At 45.2% G+C, this 17,942-nt stretch overlaps 1 protein-coding gene across 1 annotated transcript in view; it reads right to left on the bottom strand.

Annotated features, from left to right (window-relative positions):
• Positions 1–729: 729 nt before the first annotated feature.
• The window catches only part of LOC119392996 (whirlin), a 328,938-nt gene continuing 311,725 nt past the window's right edge, over positions 730–17,942 (bottom strand). Inside the window, exons 10-11 of the mRNA XM_037659871.2 lie at positions 14,562–15,067; positions 730–11,984 (exon numbers count right to left, since the gene is read on the bottom strand). Of these exons, the coding sequence (XP_037515799.1) occupies positions 14,858–15,067 (210 nt within the window). The 3' untranslated portion in view covers positions 730–11,984; positions 14,562–14,857. The remainder of the gene's footprint in view (positions 11,985–14,561; positions 15,068–17,942) is intronic.

The raw sequence follows: 17,942 nt of genomic DNA, 5'->3' as shown, positions 1-17,942 counted from the left end.
ACATCACGTAACAACCAGTCACGGGACTAAAAATCACGTAACATCACGCAACTAGTTACGTAACTACAATCACGTAACATCACGCAGTTATGCACGAGACTAAATATCATGTAATATCTAGTCACGTAACTAAAAGCGCGTGCCATCACGTGACAACTAGCCACGTCACTACAAATCACGCAACATCACGTAACAACACTGACGTGACTAAAAATCAGCAACTAGTCACGTGACTACAATCGCGTAACAACTTCCAACGAAATACTTCGGTTATGTGAAGTGCAAAAGCCGCTCTACAGCAGAGTCCAGAATAATAAAAGACCCGGCCAACTACATGCATGGTGTGCACAACATTGCTGTGGCGTAAAGCACGGCAACGACCAACGCTGTGGCCCCAGCGTACACTGAACTGCACGTGTACAGTGTTCACGGATTGAAACTCGACAATTTAGCGCTATGTAATGCGCTTACTTTCGTTTGCACCATATTCAGTTCGTGTCATACCGGCGTAATTTCTACTTTAAAGTTTAAATAAGAGCGCACATTACGTTTAGCGGCCAGATCAGCAGCGAAATGACAGGGTTATGTCGAGAAATCACGCGTGCCTGTCGTTATGCTAAAAATTTCGATGTCGCGTTTCAAGCCCTGAGCGATGTACATTATCGCATAGAAGGCAACAGTGTAGCTGGAACAAGTAATCGCCTTTGAGATAGATTTGTTACCTCAGACATCGTACAATAAAACGATTTATTTCCGACACATCGTAGTTGCCTGAGACACCTTGTGCGCAGTTACATCATAACAAAACGGGGATCGAGTGACACCATCAGGAACAACACAGCACACGTAAGTGCAACAATCCAATATCACGTTCAATGATATGGCCGCTCTAGGTCTGCTCTCCCCTGTGGAGACCAGTGCACAACCGCAGGTCCACTTTATTCATCTGGTTGTCTTTTTTTTCAGTTTATCTTCTTGACAGCATCTCATAGGAAGTGACGAATTCCTCCACTATAAAGCAGGTAGTTATCGGTGCCACTTTGTGAAACCAGTGCCTTACAGCAAGCTCGAATTTCTTTAGCGACATTGTAGCACTCACAATGCGTAGAGGCGTTCAATTACTTCATAGTATAGCCGAGACAGGCTTCGTTACCATATATTTTCTTGTTGTTGAACCATAAGATTGTAAAGACGATAACTCGCGATCATGATTCCCTCCCGTAACTCGCTCGTCGTTGGTTAACACAATGTTACTATGTTATATGCGGTAACCTTCATTCCATTCATTGATGCATGTTTCATGGCTCCCTCTGTCACAGTTGAGATTACACCATTGCTGCATCGTGAGGCGTATTTTTTTTTTCAAAGTCCGATTGGCCACCGAATAAAAACCACAGTGAAAATCCGATCACGCAACGAGCACATACGTTGCGCAATCTCTTTATTATGCCCGCCTACCTCATGAGGTCGCAGCTCTCAGTTCTGAGCTCGCAGCGAGCGCGTAAGCATGCCTACTATAGTGGAGTCTGCCGCCAAGGTTAAAGTTCGTGGTATAATTCGATTTCTGCATGCAGAGGGTGCAGTATAGCTGGAATTCATCGACGAATGAGTAATTAGCACGGCTCAACTTTCATGAGTGACTGCAAGGTGCGGCAGCCTCGTACAGCGTGACTCTTGAATGTCTACGAAAGGAAATTGAGAACAGAAGGGGAACGTTGTCGTCAGGCATTGTTCTTCTTCATGCTCAGACAGCTTCATGGCTCAGACCGCGGGCGGCAGACCAGCGTACAAAACTGGTTGCAAGCACAGGCGGCTCCCTTCTACGGGGGGGGGGGGGGGGTATATAGGAAAGTTGATGCCACGCTACGACAAATGCCGCTATCGAAACGGCGTCTATGAGAAATAGCTGATATGCGTACCTAAATGTTGCAAATGTAGCAGTTTTAATTCTCACTCTGGTTCTATTGCGATAGCAATTATATGGACAGTCTCGACGGGTTATTGCCGTCGCCGTCATGTCCCGTATAAGGTCCAAATTCAAAACATCCCCAGAGAATTGTATGTTCTACTGCGGGTAAAAGTGCGCAAGCGGGGGCGACGAATGCGGCTGATGCAGAAACAAACGAGCCGACCCATCTCCGTCACTCGGAGGGCGCATGCGATAACATCACCCCGCTTGGGAGGCTTGCCGTCGAAGCAGAAAGGAAACGCCCCGCCCTCCTTGAACGAGCATGAAAAGAAGCGAGGGGGCAGGGGGTGTCGCTCGAGCAGCTACTTTGAACTTTGATTATAAAGGGCGCGGTCGCGATCGGTGGCGCGCGCGCTATCTCGACAGCCATCAGCTGGCGGCTCGTATACCCTTCTACGTGCTGCGCTCTCAACGCGAAGAGGAGCGGCCGTAAACCCTGGTGCAAGACACCAGCGTTTAGTAGAGTTACGCGATATCGGATCCACAAGAGTTACCTGACAACCTTCCATCGTATAACATTACAATTTGTTGCTATCGCATTCATCGCTTCGCCCTCGCGGTGAACTGAAACTGTGACTTTTTTATTTCGCGACTGATCGGACATTAAAAAAAATTGCCCTCGAATAAAGGAAGTTGGCTATGCAAGCAGCAATTAGGATTTGTGGTAGCTTTTTTTTTTTTCCTGCCGATACAGCTGGCACTTGACGTTTGATATTAGAAACATTCGGCGAGCACGTTGTGCGAACTAGCCCCGCAGTATTAATTGCATTTTACTCACCAGTCTGGTTAAAACTAAAATGTAGCTTGCGTAATATTAAACGGCCGTATTTCTCTTCCTTTTATTCGTGATTTCTGGATCTCAAACTTGCATATTCAAAAGCAAAAACTAAATTCCGACGTTTCATTGGTCTACTAAGGTTATTTTCCCGTCACGATCGCGACTACTCCACCTGATCGATCCATACATCCACATTTGCTTTTCTACGTCAGATGCATTTCCTTAAACGCCTTTATAAATTCTCCTGCGCAGCAAAATAGACGACACACACCCCAATCGCACGTATAGCATGGTATACGCGGCCCTTCTGCTTACCAGACGAAAAGCACTGCGATGCAATGGCAATGCCCCTCAGCCATATTTTCCTAGGTGATAGTAACAGGCTCCTGCAAAGCCGAATCTATATGCGCCGCGTGGGAAAAAGTTAATTACGAAGAAAATAACCTAACAAATACAGCAAAACATATTTTTGAATTATTTCGGATATGCATTACATTCGACAAATCATTTAAATTACAAAGGCACGGTAACAGTTTATGCACTTTATTTTTTAATATAGAAAGCCTGAAACGCCGTCTCAGCTTGGGAAAAACCCACTATGAGGCCAGTTTATGGAGCCCTTATAATTTATACTACATTGTAACGTTTTTCAAGGAGCTTAAGGCGCGCATGAAAAGCTTGAAGCTGTCGCCCTACACTCCTTGAAGAACGCGCAGCTTCTTGCCCGACATCATTCATGACCAGGAACGTCTTACCTCCGCTGGCGGATTCTCGCGGATGGCTGGGATTGGTCGGATGAACGAAATTATGCGGAGAGCGATACAAAACACTGCTTGTCTACAATGCCAGAAATGGGGGTGTGGTCAATTGAACTGAACAGCAATCTTGTGCCTCACTTCTGAAGCTGCGTTAAATGAATGCTGAACATATACTATGGTGCCTCTTGTGTTTTGTTTAGAGAACAAGGCTTCCATCTCGAAACGTAAACGCTTTTAATTTTCTCGAACGACGCTTTTTTGGCCTGCTACACTTGTTATTTTCCTGTAACATGCACGTTGGGATCACTTTAAACGCCCCTTCGTGAAAAAACTAATATAAACTTACTGCGCCACGAAGCAGTCAGAAGGACGCGTTGTCCATTCATTGTCGCTGTCGTAGCTGGGGTGGAAAGACGACTTGACCGGTAGCGATTGATGTAGCATTGTTTCCATTGCCCCTGCTCGTACTTGAACGTCATTCAACGATACCGCAAAAAACTCATTCCATCAGTATCCGCGTACTTCATTCAAAATGCTGATAACGCTGCACAATTACGTGCTTCGGGGTTTCTCTCGAGATGTGAGGAAATAACCGCCTCATCAGAGATGTTTTCCGTGGAAATAACGTCAATTTTCATTGCTTGCACTATTATTTGTGCTAGGTGTGATAAAGAATACGGAAATACGTTTACGTTACGTATCACCTTGACCTCAGCTCTACGCGGGAATGCACGCTTACCAAACTGCAGTGTCACACAAGGAGTGCGCGATAACGTTATAATTTGCTGTGCGCAGAAGCGCCACTCAGTCGCAGCACAATAGATCACAGAGGTTGATGTACGTACGTGCTTGTTACGTCAGATTCCACAGAACAATGTCAATGTCGTAGAGCAGACTAGCTTGTTACAAATCGACGTGCTTTGCACTATACACTACGCTGCATGACAAAACTTCTATAAAAAAGTCTATTTTTTGTATACAGAGTGCAAATGCGGTGCCGAGGAAACGTCGTCGCTACACGTAACACTAACACGTGGAAGCCTTTCGGCGCTTGTGCACGCCGGTCGATGCACGCCGAGCGTTTCCGATGCGTACAAAATCCATAATCACTCCGGAGTTCCAGCTTAAATTTTTCTGTGCGAAGTAACAGCAACTACTGTGGTGTATATATGTATACGATGCATCATTTCAGGCAAACGGTAGCTGTCTCTAATTTGTACGATATCATTAGAGTACATGACGTAGTCAAGCACTACCATTAAAAAACCCCCGTCGAGTACGGAAATCACCAACCATCCTATACCTGGGGCCCTCCCTTCCCCCTACCCCTAATGTATTTCACTGCGCCCTATAAAAACTTGCCCGTCTACACCGCAATAAAACGTGATAGCAACAACAGTACAATAATCTGTTAATGCGAATTCACAGATTACGCCGCGCACATTATGACAGCGTACAACAAGAACCACTCTTATAGACACATAGAACCACTCTTGTAGACATATATGATGTATATCGAGTCCTCACAACACGAAACGACTGTTCTTAAGGTCACGAGACGAATCAGAGGGGCACGGAACGTCACTGACAACTCGACACATCTGTACGTACCACGAACGAAAAAAGGGCACAGCAAAACGACGCAAGCCTGTCGTTATTGCGTTAAATATCAGAAGCAATACATTTCTTAAGTGTGCGACGGCGCTTATACTTATTATTCACTGTGCCTGCCATGACTGAGCTAAGCGTTTGGTAGGCAAGCGGGGAGCAAACTCCTCCTGTTGTCTACACCGGACTTTGACAATGAGAAGCATGGTGGGCTCCAACACATATACGGAAAGGTTGCACCCGCTAGAAATCCTCGGTGCGTTAGGCTTTCGCTTGCGGGTATTCTGCGACTGCTAAAGTTGTCGAAAGGAGGCTAGGTAAGCGTGTGTGCTTCTTGCAGAAATGTTGCTACGACTGAGAATTCATCGACAGGAATTCAGCCACACTATATCGGTGCGCGGGACATTGGGGACACAGTATTGAAAATACTCCGTCGATAAAAGTAAGCCAGAGCAGACTACAGTAATGCTGCACTCAAGATTCTTGAGCGCAGCTATTTGTAAACGCTGCCAGCATTAGACGAGCCGCACCACTTCGGACGCCTGTACGTACACGCTTTCGCTCGAGGCGGAATAGCTCATAATGCGTTCTCTACTGTGTCTGTTCCCTTCTTCATGTACTTGTGATACTTCCCAGGATACGAGATGTGGAAGGCTACACGTGTGTGCGGCAGCGAGGCTCTGCTGTGAAACCAGATAATGGTCATTGAATGATTGCCATGATTATAACGTCCCTACCAGCGCAGGAGCTACATGCCTTACGAATGGCGCCAGATTAGTTTTCATAAGCCGAATTTTCCTAAATTCATATTTTCTGCACAGTAAAGACGGGCATTTCGTCCCTATCACACTTGTAAGTTCTCTAATAACGAAATCTATACTACCACGCTGGGAATTGAACTTCGGTAGGGTGGAAATATGGAATAGTTGGTACGGTTGCGTAATAAGGACAGTGCTTAAAACCCACACGCTAAGTCAACGCTCGTCCTGTGTTTTTACTGCTTCGTATGTCGTCGTTTTTTTTTTGCACAGTTCTGATGATGGGAATTGAACGTTCGCCACCTTGTTTGGCAAGTGAACATCACAGCAACTGACCCAGCGAGACGAGTTACCAAATAATGACGGATATGACGGCCCAGCAAAGCCAACTATTCAAGCTGATAAAGTCAAACTAGATTTCCCTTAGTGCTAAATAAATTATAGGGACACTCCAAGCGAAATTTCACCGTCCCAGTCAGCATGATGTTCCGTGTAAACTGAAAGTGCGATTAAATCTGCTCTCACCGTATGCTGTGGGTGCGCGGAAAAGTGTACGAGGGTGAGCCAAGAGGGATGGAGACTTTCGATATTTCTACATTTGGACCGGAAATATAATTACGTTGTTTTTTTTTAAGTTCGCAGCAGCAAAATACTGTAGCCAGGATCAGAAAAGCACTGTCTAACGCATTTTTGACGATGTGAATCCAGCTCCCTTTTTGTCAGCCCCTGTGCTAACGCGCATTACCATATCCACGCTATAAAAGGTGACCTTAGTTTTACTGGGGTTCACCTGGATCAACGTGCCTGTCAGACTGGTACGTAATATAATAATTGTTTGGGTTTAACGTCCCAAAACCCCGATATGATTATCAGAGACACCGTAGTCGAGGGTTCCAAAAATTTCGAACACCTTGTGTTGTTTAACGGGCACCTAAATCTAAGCACACGCGCCTCAAGCATTTTCGCCTCTGTCAAAAATGCGGCCGCCGCGGGCGAGATTCGATCCCGCGACCTGCGGGGCAGCAGTCGAGCACCATAACCACTAGACCGCCGTGGCGGGTACACTGGTACGTTGTTATTGTGTCATTTGCAACGAGTAACGCTTCCGCGAGACATTCATTGTGCTTCAAAACATCACCTTTTTACGACTCCTTAAAAGCCACAATGACAGACGGTCGAATTCACTTCAACAACCACTGCAGCTTTCGACCAAGTAATCTTAAAGTCCTAAATCTTAACCCACTAACTTTAGCTTCCAAGGGCGAAGTTCACTTTCCTTCGCATATATTTTTACACAATACAATATAACAGTGATGCTACCGAGGACTTCTGATCTGGAGCAATTTTAGAGCAGCAAAATTTTCATTTTGGAGCACTTTGGAGCAGCGAAAATGTTCACCTTGGAGCACTTTGGAGCAGATAATTTTGCATCTGAGAACACTCTGGAGCAGCTTACATCCTAGAGTGCACTAGAGAAGCAAACTGCACTAACATTCAAGCACTTGAATAATTATTATGGGGCTCTTATGAAGAGCTAGAAATATTTCGATTCATTGCAAATCTCATAAAAAAATCATCCCAGGAGAACTCCATACTTCGCTCGCTAATGAAAAAATAAGAGCTCATGCAGTTGAGTGTTTTGGATTAACCTGTTCGGTGATTATTTTCGACACTAGCAAATAAACAGAATACCGGGTTAATAAAATTGCACTCTATGAAATACCACTCTAAATACATCTATGTGGCTATCAGCAGACGTGGTAGGCAAATGCCGTGACGTACAGCAGTGCCTCAATGCCAAAGAGCCACACTGTCCCTAATGCATTCCCCTAAGACAACTCCAAGGCGAAAGCCAGGTTCTTTTTCTTTTCGATCAACAGATAGATCCTCCCCCTCCCTCTCTGCAAGCTTTCTGCACCTCACCCGGTTTTGCATTAGCTCCGTGATCGGCGCACCGATCACGGAAGCAGTGCAAAGAAACGATGTCATGTGAACGTCATCACGTTACATCATAATATATGACGCCATGATGACACAAGTTTTGACGATCTATGACGTCATGATGATGCCATCACATGATTATTTTTTGCATCAATCGATTGACTCCGCTGACGGTCCATTTTCGTGTTTCATGAAACGTCTAAGGCTTTCGCATTAATATTGCGTATTGAACGTTACAGCCTGGCCATTACCAACCTGGCTTTACATACCAAACTGTCCTCCACCATGCCACCTCTGTGCCATGCGCGAAACAGCTTCGCTTATCACCCACTTCATAGAGTGGATTGGCTCCTGAAATTTTTAAAAATTTTTATTGTGATAGCGATTACAGGAACACTCCAGACGGGTTTTTGCCGTCGCCATTGTCGTAATTTTCCGTATAAATTTCAAATTGATAACATTACCCCGCGCATTCTAGCCACGGGTAAAAGCTCGCGAGCGCTGGCGACGAACGCGGCCGAAGCGGACATTAAAACGAGCCGGCCGTCTCCGTCGCACGAAGAGCGCATGCATTAACATCTTCCCGCGTGCGGGCCTGCCGTCGATTGCTCATCACAGAGAGGAAACGCCCCGCCCGTCTTCCGTAAGGAGCATGAAGGGACGCCAGGGGAGGGGGGAGGGGGACCGCATCGTTCGAAGGGCGCATTCGCTTGCGCTCTCTCGAGGCATCAGGAGACGGCTCGTAAACTTGCTGTGCTCTCAACGCTTACTTCGCGTTAAGAGAACTCACAGCACGAAAACGCTTCGGTTCCTGGAGCGGCTTATTCCCTTAAACCAGTGTTTGTTCTTTAGTTACGCGAGATCGGATCCAAAAGAGTTAGCTGGTAGCCTTGCTTCGTATAACAATGCAATTTGTTCGTGTCGCATTCATTGCTTCACCCTTAAGCGAAACTGAGTTTTTTTTAACCGTACGGCGTCAGCTATTGATCCTGGAAAGCGAGGGGCGGACGTGTAACATGGCGTAGCCGCTTCATTGTGGGCCGTCAGCGATGAGCCCGGTACTGACAACTGCGCACATTAAAGGGGTACTGACACAAAATTTCGCGGCCGAGATAGCCTGCTGGATCGATTCCCGTGTACGTGCGTGTACCATCTGCAAAATATCGACAGCGAATAAAACTTGGAAGGTATTTTATATGAATTTTGAAGTTCGCGAGCGCCATCCAGCATTATAGGCCGCACCTGGTGCATTGACACCCTCGAAGGTGAACCGAGGTGACCCCCCTATTTCCCCTACGTAACCGCTGCAGCCGGTACAAGTTATGATGACGTCGTAGCCGTCATTTCTGTTTTGACGCGCTTCCCGCCGAATCGCTGCTCGCCAGCGGGTCAAACCTGAAGTGATTCGCCACGTCGAAAATTCCTTCTACCCCCGCCGCAAGAAAATCGTCGCCATCAGACGACGATGAGCCCGACGAAGACAGACCGCGCAGAAATGCGTCACTGTTCTGTGTGCTCACGTGACCGAGCGTTTCACTCGCTAGGTGGTGACAGTTGCACCTGGCGACTTGTCTTTTTTGGAGCTCTGTCAAACCGAAACTGAGGCTGTGTCGGTAATGAGGAGCTTGTAATTAATTATCTGTCGCGCGCTGCAGCAAACGATGTGCCGTGTTATGACTAACAGGCCCCCCAGCAACACATTGCAGCAAAAAAACGCGGGGCGAAAGTTTTTGTGTCAGGACTCCTTTAAAACGCACTTGCGGCTGTTCTGACCAGGAGGCATACTTTTATTAATGAGATGACAATTTTAAAAAAGCAACAAAAAAAATCGAATTGAAACCCTAGCACTCACGAGCTCGAAAGGGCAGGGCCTTGTAGGGGGTAATTACCGCAGAGTGATTATAAACTCGGATGTGCTGTTGGAAGGAATTACGAAAAAGCTGTTCTGGATGAAGATCCATATATAAAGTATATCTGAAGAAAAGTGTCAACGCGTTCGCACCGTTCACGTGCTCTACCATAGACGCGAAGCAAGGAAAATTCGATGTTATTCCATATATCTATTGCTAGCGATCCCAGATTTCATTCCGCGATGTCTAGAAACATAAGTGACAGACATTTTATCCGCACGCGTGTAGCTATTAGTGAGCACTGCTTTCCTTACGTGCCATGCGACGCTTGATACGAGCTACCAGCAGCACCGCATAATGTTGTTGCCGACACTTCATTAACACTTCACTCTGTGTACGGTGGTGCTCTACACTTTAGTAAAACTAGTAGCATCCTGGCGGTACGTGGTGAAGTGGTTTGATATCAAGTACACATTTTTACCAAAGTGAAAGCAGTTTAAGCAAACGAGGGCGAACAAGAGCGCGATTTTCCTTGCGTACCGACTGTATGGCCTGTTGTGCTCAACATGCCGTGCAAAGCCGTGAGATGATTGTGGAATACGCAGTTGAACTACACGTGGTAGCATGAGCAAGTGTAAAGAGAAACTCGGTCTTATTCAGTGTAATCAATGTCCGTGGTTTGAAACGCACGTTAAATTATCTACTGCCATCGGAATGCAGTGAGAGGAGCTCTAGAAATCGTACAGGTCTTTTTGTAGCAGTGCGCTTTTACGAGTATTCTGGCGTGCGACATATTACCGTTAGTGAATCGATAGCTGAACTTAACATACACAAGCGCACGACATGGGTAATTCTACGTTAAGGTCTGCAATTCGAATACAGCGCATGCAACTACACATGGTATCCGATGATCAAAAGTACTGTTGGTGGTCCCTATATGGCTCATTCATCCGCACTGGTCTTCGCATTTGCCTGACTCACATAATAATATTATTATGTATATAAATTTAGTTCCATTCAGTGCAACTATATAACGTAGTGTTTCGATCTATAAACCACCATGCCCTCTTATAGCGTATAGCTGTCCCTATTTCCAGTCATGCAGCAGGTTGAACTAAAAGCCCCGCCAAACGTTTTTATAACGTCGTGCGCATTGTAAACAATGTTCAGAAATAGTACATTTTTGAGGCCGTCGCAGTGGCTCAGTGGTTACGGTGCTCCGCTACTGAAACGAACGACGCCGATTCGACCCCGGCCGCGCCGGTTGCATTTCGATGCAGGCGAAATACTAGAGGCACGTGTACTGTGCGATGTCAGTGCACGTTAAAGAACCCCAGGTCGTCGACATTACTGGAAGCCTTCCACTACGGGGTCTCTCATAGCCGGAGTCTATTTCGGACGTTAAACCCCACAAACCAACCAGCATTTCTGATAACAGCACCTACGAAGTTTCCTCATATTGCGCACAATGTACATAAGTTATTAGGTACGCTTAGTGGTAAGTTACATTTCGGGATCGTAGTTCACGATCAATATGAAATTCTGAACATGAAATCAACCGCCTTCGCTATATTCGTTTCCATGACTAGTTATATGTCTTTGTTACAAACTTGTTCGAGGTACAGAACATTTAGAATGTGTTAGCATCATAATGCCTGAATTTCAAAAAAAACCGGTTGAGCCAAGGTTGGTGTACGGATAATTTCAGCGCAAACGCAGGAGACCACAAAGAAAAGACAAGACAAGTTAGTTCTTGTCTCGTCTCCTCTTGGTGTTGTGTCCCGGTTTGCACCGAGATTTTCCCCGCCTTGAAATAATGGGAATTTCCTCGCGGATAGGATATTTCGCGTGCGGTGGGAAAAGCAACAGCCGAGCTTCCAGCATTCTCTAAACGTATACGTGTGGTTCAAGGCGGCCGCTAGTGTGCGCCCTCGAAACGATATGTATAGGCAAGATGTACAGACTTCCACTGCGTACAAGCAACAAATGCAGCGCAGCACAATGCTCGAGTGGCGGCGGCCTGGGTAGCTACATCAAAAAAGATTCCAAGCTCTTGTGTTAGCATCACAAGTAATGCACTTGGTGCAGGCAGGCAATTCCCCAAGTAGTTATTTCGCAGTGTAGCAATATAGTTTGTATAAAAGTGCCGGCAGTTGTGTCGCCTCGATTACGAAAACATGACGGTGCAGTGATGACGTCAGCGCTGGTCGTCGCCAGGACCTTGCCCTTGACTATCTGCGCAAGGTAGCCCCTTCTTCCGTAGTTCCCCACATCAGCCGACCTTCAGAAGGATGGAAGAAATGCAGCTGCAGGGACTTCACGCTGAAATCAGAGAGCATATTCTGTCAGATAACCCACGACAGTGTCCGCAAACTTTAGAATATTACCGTAGCATCAACACAGAGTGACATGTAACCGTGTTTTATCGCATAAGCGATTCGATAGTAAAAAAATTACGTCTGGTGAAGGTCCATCTGCATTTTTTTTCGTAGAACAGTAGTCCACAAATTCTCTCAGATACATATGCGCCTGCGCAGCCTATTTGAGAATGAGGGCAGCGAGTGTCAAGCTTGCATTACTTAAGGAGTACTGAAGGAAAAGGAATCAAGTCTAATACTCTTATCACGCACATTTCATCCTCCTCAAGAAAACTGACCGCTGCTCGAACGCACTTGAGCAACGGCTATCAAGTTCTTGGACTAAATTCTACTTGGCTGCTAGTTTGATGAGGCATGCCTACAAAAACTGCACTGAAACGCTTCCTTACAGCTCGCTTCCACTGCATGAACTGGTTGTTCATGTCGTGAAATTACGTCATGGCAATACAAGGGGTAAGCCTACGGGCTAAATAAATTCTATCAGTAAAACTGCGAGTAGCTTACAGCACTCTCGGATTTCCATATTCCATATAGGTCTGATGGATTGATTCTGGTACGCAGTTTGATTGCCAAAACAAACTGTAGTCGTCTGATCCGCACCAGCCTTTTTCTTTCACACGCAGAAGGCAAATCACGGTACATACAAGTACGAGTTGCGCTACGATTTCTGGTACTTCCACATATACGTACCAATTTTGTATTCTTTGTTATTCCTGCGAAGAGTTACGGTAAAATTTTTCATCTCGATGACAGAATGGCTATTTTTCCGAGTTCATGTCTTTTAATATTACTTCGTTTAGACTGAAAAGTTGAACCGCACCCGTCCGCATTATGCGTTGGCATTAGCGTGTACAAGTAAAGTAATATACACAAAATCCTGAAATTCGCAGGAAGGCATATACCTTTTGTTCTGCCTTTCAACAGCACTTTCTAGTTGGCTTTTTGTAGGGTCGAACGCTTTCTGTCTCCCCAACCAAGATTCGAAATGTGGTGCCTCTTTTCACGAACCACTGTACACTATCACTGTAACAAGCGCAACTACAACGCCTTGCTGCTGTCGTGGTCGCTTTATTAACTTCGTGTATATCAGAATAGGCATCGCATCACATGAGTGAAAGAAAGAAATCAACGGCATGTCAAGACATCAGTGACAGGTTATACGTGTCATATATATCATTGCATAAATTACGAGTTGCCATCGTAACACCATGGTCTTTGTTTCATTACGTTTGTATATACCTTAATATGCGTGTTATGACATGTGTTTGACATCCATAAATGACAAGTTATGTCATGAAAAATTCATGAACACGGCGTGTCGCTGGAGCCGACGTTTCCACAAGTGAACATTTGTTGAAGGCTGCAACTATTGCAGCCTTTGAAGTGGGCAAGTCCGCTTGTCGAAACGTCGGCTCCAGCGACACCCCGTGTTCACGAATTTTTCGTCTCTTCAGGCTTCCATCTTCCACTGAACTTCTGCCTTTTTTCGATGTCTTGTCACGAATGAGATGTTTTCGGTGAGGTCGTCTCTTTAATTTGGATATCATAATTTGGATTATATGCCAGCGTAACATCAAATACATGGCATGGCAGGAATAAATTATGTAATGTCGATGTGGTCATTCTTTAGACTAAGTCACAAGAATATTCATGCATAAGATACCGTGAACAACTTTAATGACATAAACGACATGATATACATGTCATCGCATGAACGAGATGACTTCATGTACCAACATGAATGCGTGAGACTGTATAAATTGCATGTCATGGCATGTGATGATGTGCGAGCTGCCATTGATGATCTGTCATTAAAGGAGATAAATGGAATTACATGTGGTAATGACGGTATGTCATGTCACGACATGTGGTGACATGTGTGCATTACAGATCATAAATGACACTCTGTCAGGATTTGCCATGACATGTACGCACCTAATTAAATGACACGTAATAACGTGCCATATTTTAGATGTCATGACATTTATATTTAAGATAACATAACTGACGTCATCCCATGATATGCATCTTGAAGGCATGTCATGAATGGCACAAATCACATGTCATGTTGGTGCCACTTTCATAATCGTTGCGCCGACGTCAATCAACAACTGTCGTCCTAAAGACGCCGCACATTCAGCGTTTCTACAGGCGTATTCTGTCATTGCTTCTCTAGGCGAAGTCTTCACCGCCGAGTGGTGTCTAGATTTGCCATGTCCAGATATCAGCGCTTTGCCTTGTCGCCACCGTCAATGTCGACAGCGAAATACGACGAGTCACGCAGTGGAATGTAACGCCAGCAAATTGCGATAAGACGCTTAATAAGGAGCGGGCTCGCGCATGCTACTCGGGGTGCTATTAAGCTAGGCTGTCGAAAAGTACAGTGCGGCTTAGCCAGGTGCCTGCAGGCTCTTTCGCGCAACATGAATCCCCGAAGTGCGTCGAATCTGTTTAATTTCATTCTTGCTAGTTAGTTGCATTCAAGTGCTTCAAGATATTGTGTTGAATAGTTCATACTAACCAAAATGGCGGCGTCTGATCCTCGGGGACCATGGCCATGAGCTTCGTCCACGGCGAAACTTGACATTCATACTGGCAGACTGGGCACAGGTATCCTGCACACTTGTCATTGTCCTCTCGCACTCAATACTTCTTGTCCTGTGAGTGCCTAACAGTGACTCACAGCACAGCAACGTCGTAAATACCGTTTTCTGCTCCCCACCGAGGCATATAACACTAATGAATCCCAAGGCTGCGCTAGTAACCGTGCCACGACAGACCCTAACTGATGGCTCAATTTGTGCGTTGGTTCAAGTCCTAGTCGTCGACTATCATGACTGACTGTCTACGAGGTCTGGCCGGACCCTGGCCGACCAGTAGGGACACACCGCCGGGGCTCCCGTAGTAGGCGTCGGCGATCATCTTTGCCACGTGACCGTGGCTCATCCTGCGTGTGGACACGCCCTGAACTTCAAGTATCACGTGGCCCGTCTGCAGGCCGCCGGCTTCACTCGCCGCTCCAGAATCCTGCATTGCGCCCGTCCGGATGTCAAGTGAAGTACAGTTAGTTGGCAGTCAAGGTACCATAGCCTGAAAAGAGACTGAAGTGCTATTGAATGCAAATAAAACTATTGAAAACTTTGGTTTATTCATTCTTTCAGGCGCATTGAAGCTGAGTCCCGTGTTTCCTCCAACAGCCCGCCAACCTCTTTCTTGACAGTTAACCAACGTGTTTAAAATCTACTTTCATAAACACCCTGCACACTTCCACAACAAAAGTGGCAAAAAGAACAATTCCACTTTTGCATCCTCGACCATGGAACTGATAATGAAACCAGTAGAGAAAATTATAGCACTCCAATCTTTAATCGACATTCAGAATCATGAGTATTGTATAGACTCACTTTTACTTGTAATAGATTTGCTACAAGAGTATCTTTAAGCGTCTTTAAAAGTTCATAAGAGTTAGAGTGCTGCTCGCAGAAATCACAGTGAAATAGTTTTGTTGCGCAATTTCCAGTGCATTATTCTCAACACCATGAGCACACATGTTGCGAAGCTTGTTGGTCTCGCAGGAACACTCGCAGTACTCAGTCAAGATTGACCAGACAGCGGATTTTACACGTTGATTTCTTTTCGCCGCACTCAATTTTAGCAGATATGAAATAATTGAATACTAATGATTACTTACATTGTCCGTTTTTATATACCTCAGCTTTGTTTTCATTTCACGCTGATAATTTACTCTTTAGACTTCAAGGAGTTCAGCTTTCTTGCAAGAAAAAAGGTCACTTGTAAAAATTAGATGCCCAATGCGATTTCTATGAGCGTTATTCAAATAGTAAGGACCCTTTGATCCCCAAAAAATAAATATTCGTTAGTGAAAGCTTTTATTGGCTGGTTTACTTGAGCACAAAAGTACTTCACTTTTTTAAATAATCACCGTTAAATTCTAAGCGTTTTTCGTACCGCTGCACCAGTTTCTTTAGTCCCTCTGCATAGCAGTTCGCCGCCTGGGAATTTTTTGCGGTTTGAGTTGGTTTGTAAGCATTTTTAGTACCCACCTTGCACACACTGTGTGATATCTGAGCTTTTCTGTTCCAATCGTGCAAATTATAGTGCGCCTGACAAGAGGAAATTCATCCGGCAGACCACTAACTGTCAGTCGTCGATCTAATTGCAATTCCCGGTCCACTTGTCGAACAGTTTCATTGGTCTGGATTCTGTCCTTTCCACTCCGCTCTTCATCGTGCCCATTTGTGCGGCCATTTGTGAAATCTAGACACCATTTTCTGAACTTTACTTCACTCATCACTTCGAGTACATAAAGTAGGCACAACTCCCCATAAATTTGATGAGATGATGATCTATTTGCAAGGAAAAATTTAATTAATGTTCGCACTTCACAACATGCGCCAGCAACGATTTTCGCAGGCATTGCCGTTTGCGTTCCCCTCAAGCAGACAACTACTGCGTCCGAAGAATACGTTAAGTACCTTTCAGAAGAATTAACAGACAGCGCTGCACAAATAAATCCTCATTCTGATGTGTACATATTTAAATATTAGCAAATGGTCTTTACTTTTTGAATAGCCCTCGTAATTAACGTGGAGCTAAATTGCGATCAAAAAATAAAAAATAGGTATGCTTGCTCTGCTGCAAATGATTACTAAATTAGCACACAAAGCTGATGGTACAAGGCACAGACGTTGGTACCTCCTGGAGAGATATCTAATCATGGCCTACGCGATCGTTCGTTGGCACGCGCCAACGGGCGATCCGAATGCCACGGTCGTAATAGCGCAGTTTTACTTTTGTATGTAAATGATTGATTCACAGTTGAATAATATTCGTGCTCGTGAATGCATCAAAGTTATATTCATGCTCAATGTTCTGCGCATGTTGAAAACAGCTGTTTATATTCACGCACACGTTTATTCGAAATGCATATCGTCGTCGTATAAAACACACCATCCTTATTCGCATAGTCACTTCGCACGTGCAATTGCTTCTTGTGTGCAAAATCTACAGATATCGAGGAATACGCGTTTTCTTATACAAGCACTAAAGACGGTCGCGCCATAGTTGCCTGCCGTTAATTCCCCAGTCGTTTTCTTCATGCAAAACATGCAAAACACACCCAGCTGCAGCGACACTGAAAATAATTAACTCTATCTGCGGCCACATATTGAAGTGAGTCAAAGAAATTCTATTATTCAGCGTATTCTATCAGCGGTCTTTTAAACACTTGCGTTCAGCACGTGCCTCATAGCTTAGCATCGAAAGTACACTCGTGTAAACAATAAACAACGACCCTGCATGCGAAGGGTCTCTCCAGCGAGACGGCATGTGACACGAAGTGTTTTCTGCTAGGGCACCTGCTCTTCGTTATCCAGCACTAAATTACGAAACCATACCTGCTTCGAAGCATGTTTTCTGTCTATACATCTGAATCAAAGGTACCTGAAACTCAGAGACTTTGCATAGTAAGCTGATAGAATTCCACCGGCTTACTTCCATATGCTTAGCGAATCTGTGTATATCACTGCACTTTCTTGTTTTAATTCTTTGACGTGTTTAACGGCCGCAAGTATCGCATAAGCCTCTGCTGTGAAGATGCTTGTATTGGGGTGCAGAGCGCCGCCATCTGAAAAAGATGGACCGACCGCTACGTAGGACACAGAAGTGTTAGACTTTGAGGCATCTTTAATGAGTTCAGGGTATGAGTACTTGTGCTGTAATTCGAGGAAGTGTGTACGGATATGTGCAACTGGCGCGTGCTTGGTTAACCTCCACGTAAGAAACATCGCAATCAATAAGCTGCCACTGCCACGGTGGGGGATGTGCAGCAGGAGCCATATACGGTGTTCATGGAGTGACAGACCCAATTCCTCAGCTAGGC

Source organism: Rhipicephalus sanguineus, chromosome 1 (assembly GCF_013339695.2).
Source record: "Rhipicephalus sanguineus isolate Rsan-2018 chromosome 1, BIME_Rsan_1.4, whole genome shotgun sequence".
NCBI lineage: Eukaryota > Metazoa > Arthropoda > Arachnida > Ixodida > Ixodidae > Rhipicephalus > Rhipicephalus sanguineus.
Note: the sequence above shows the minus strand (reverse complement) of the source record. Positions and strands in the feature narration are given on the sequence as shown.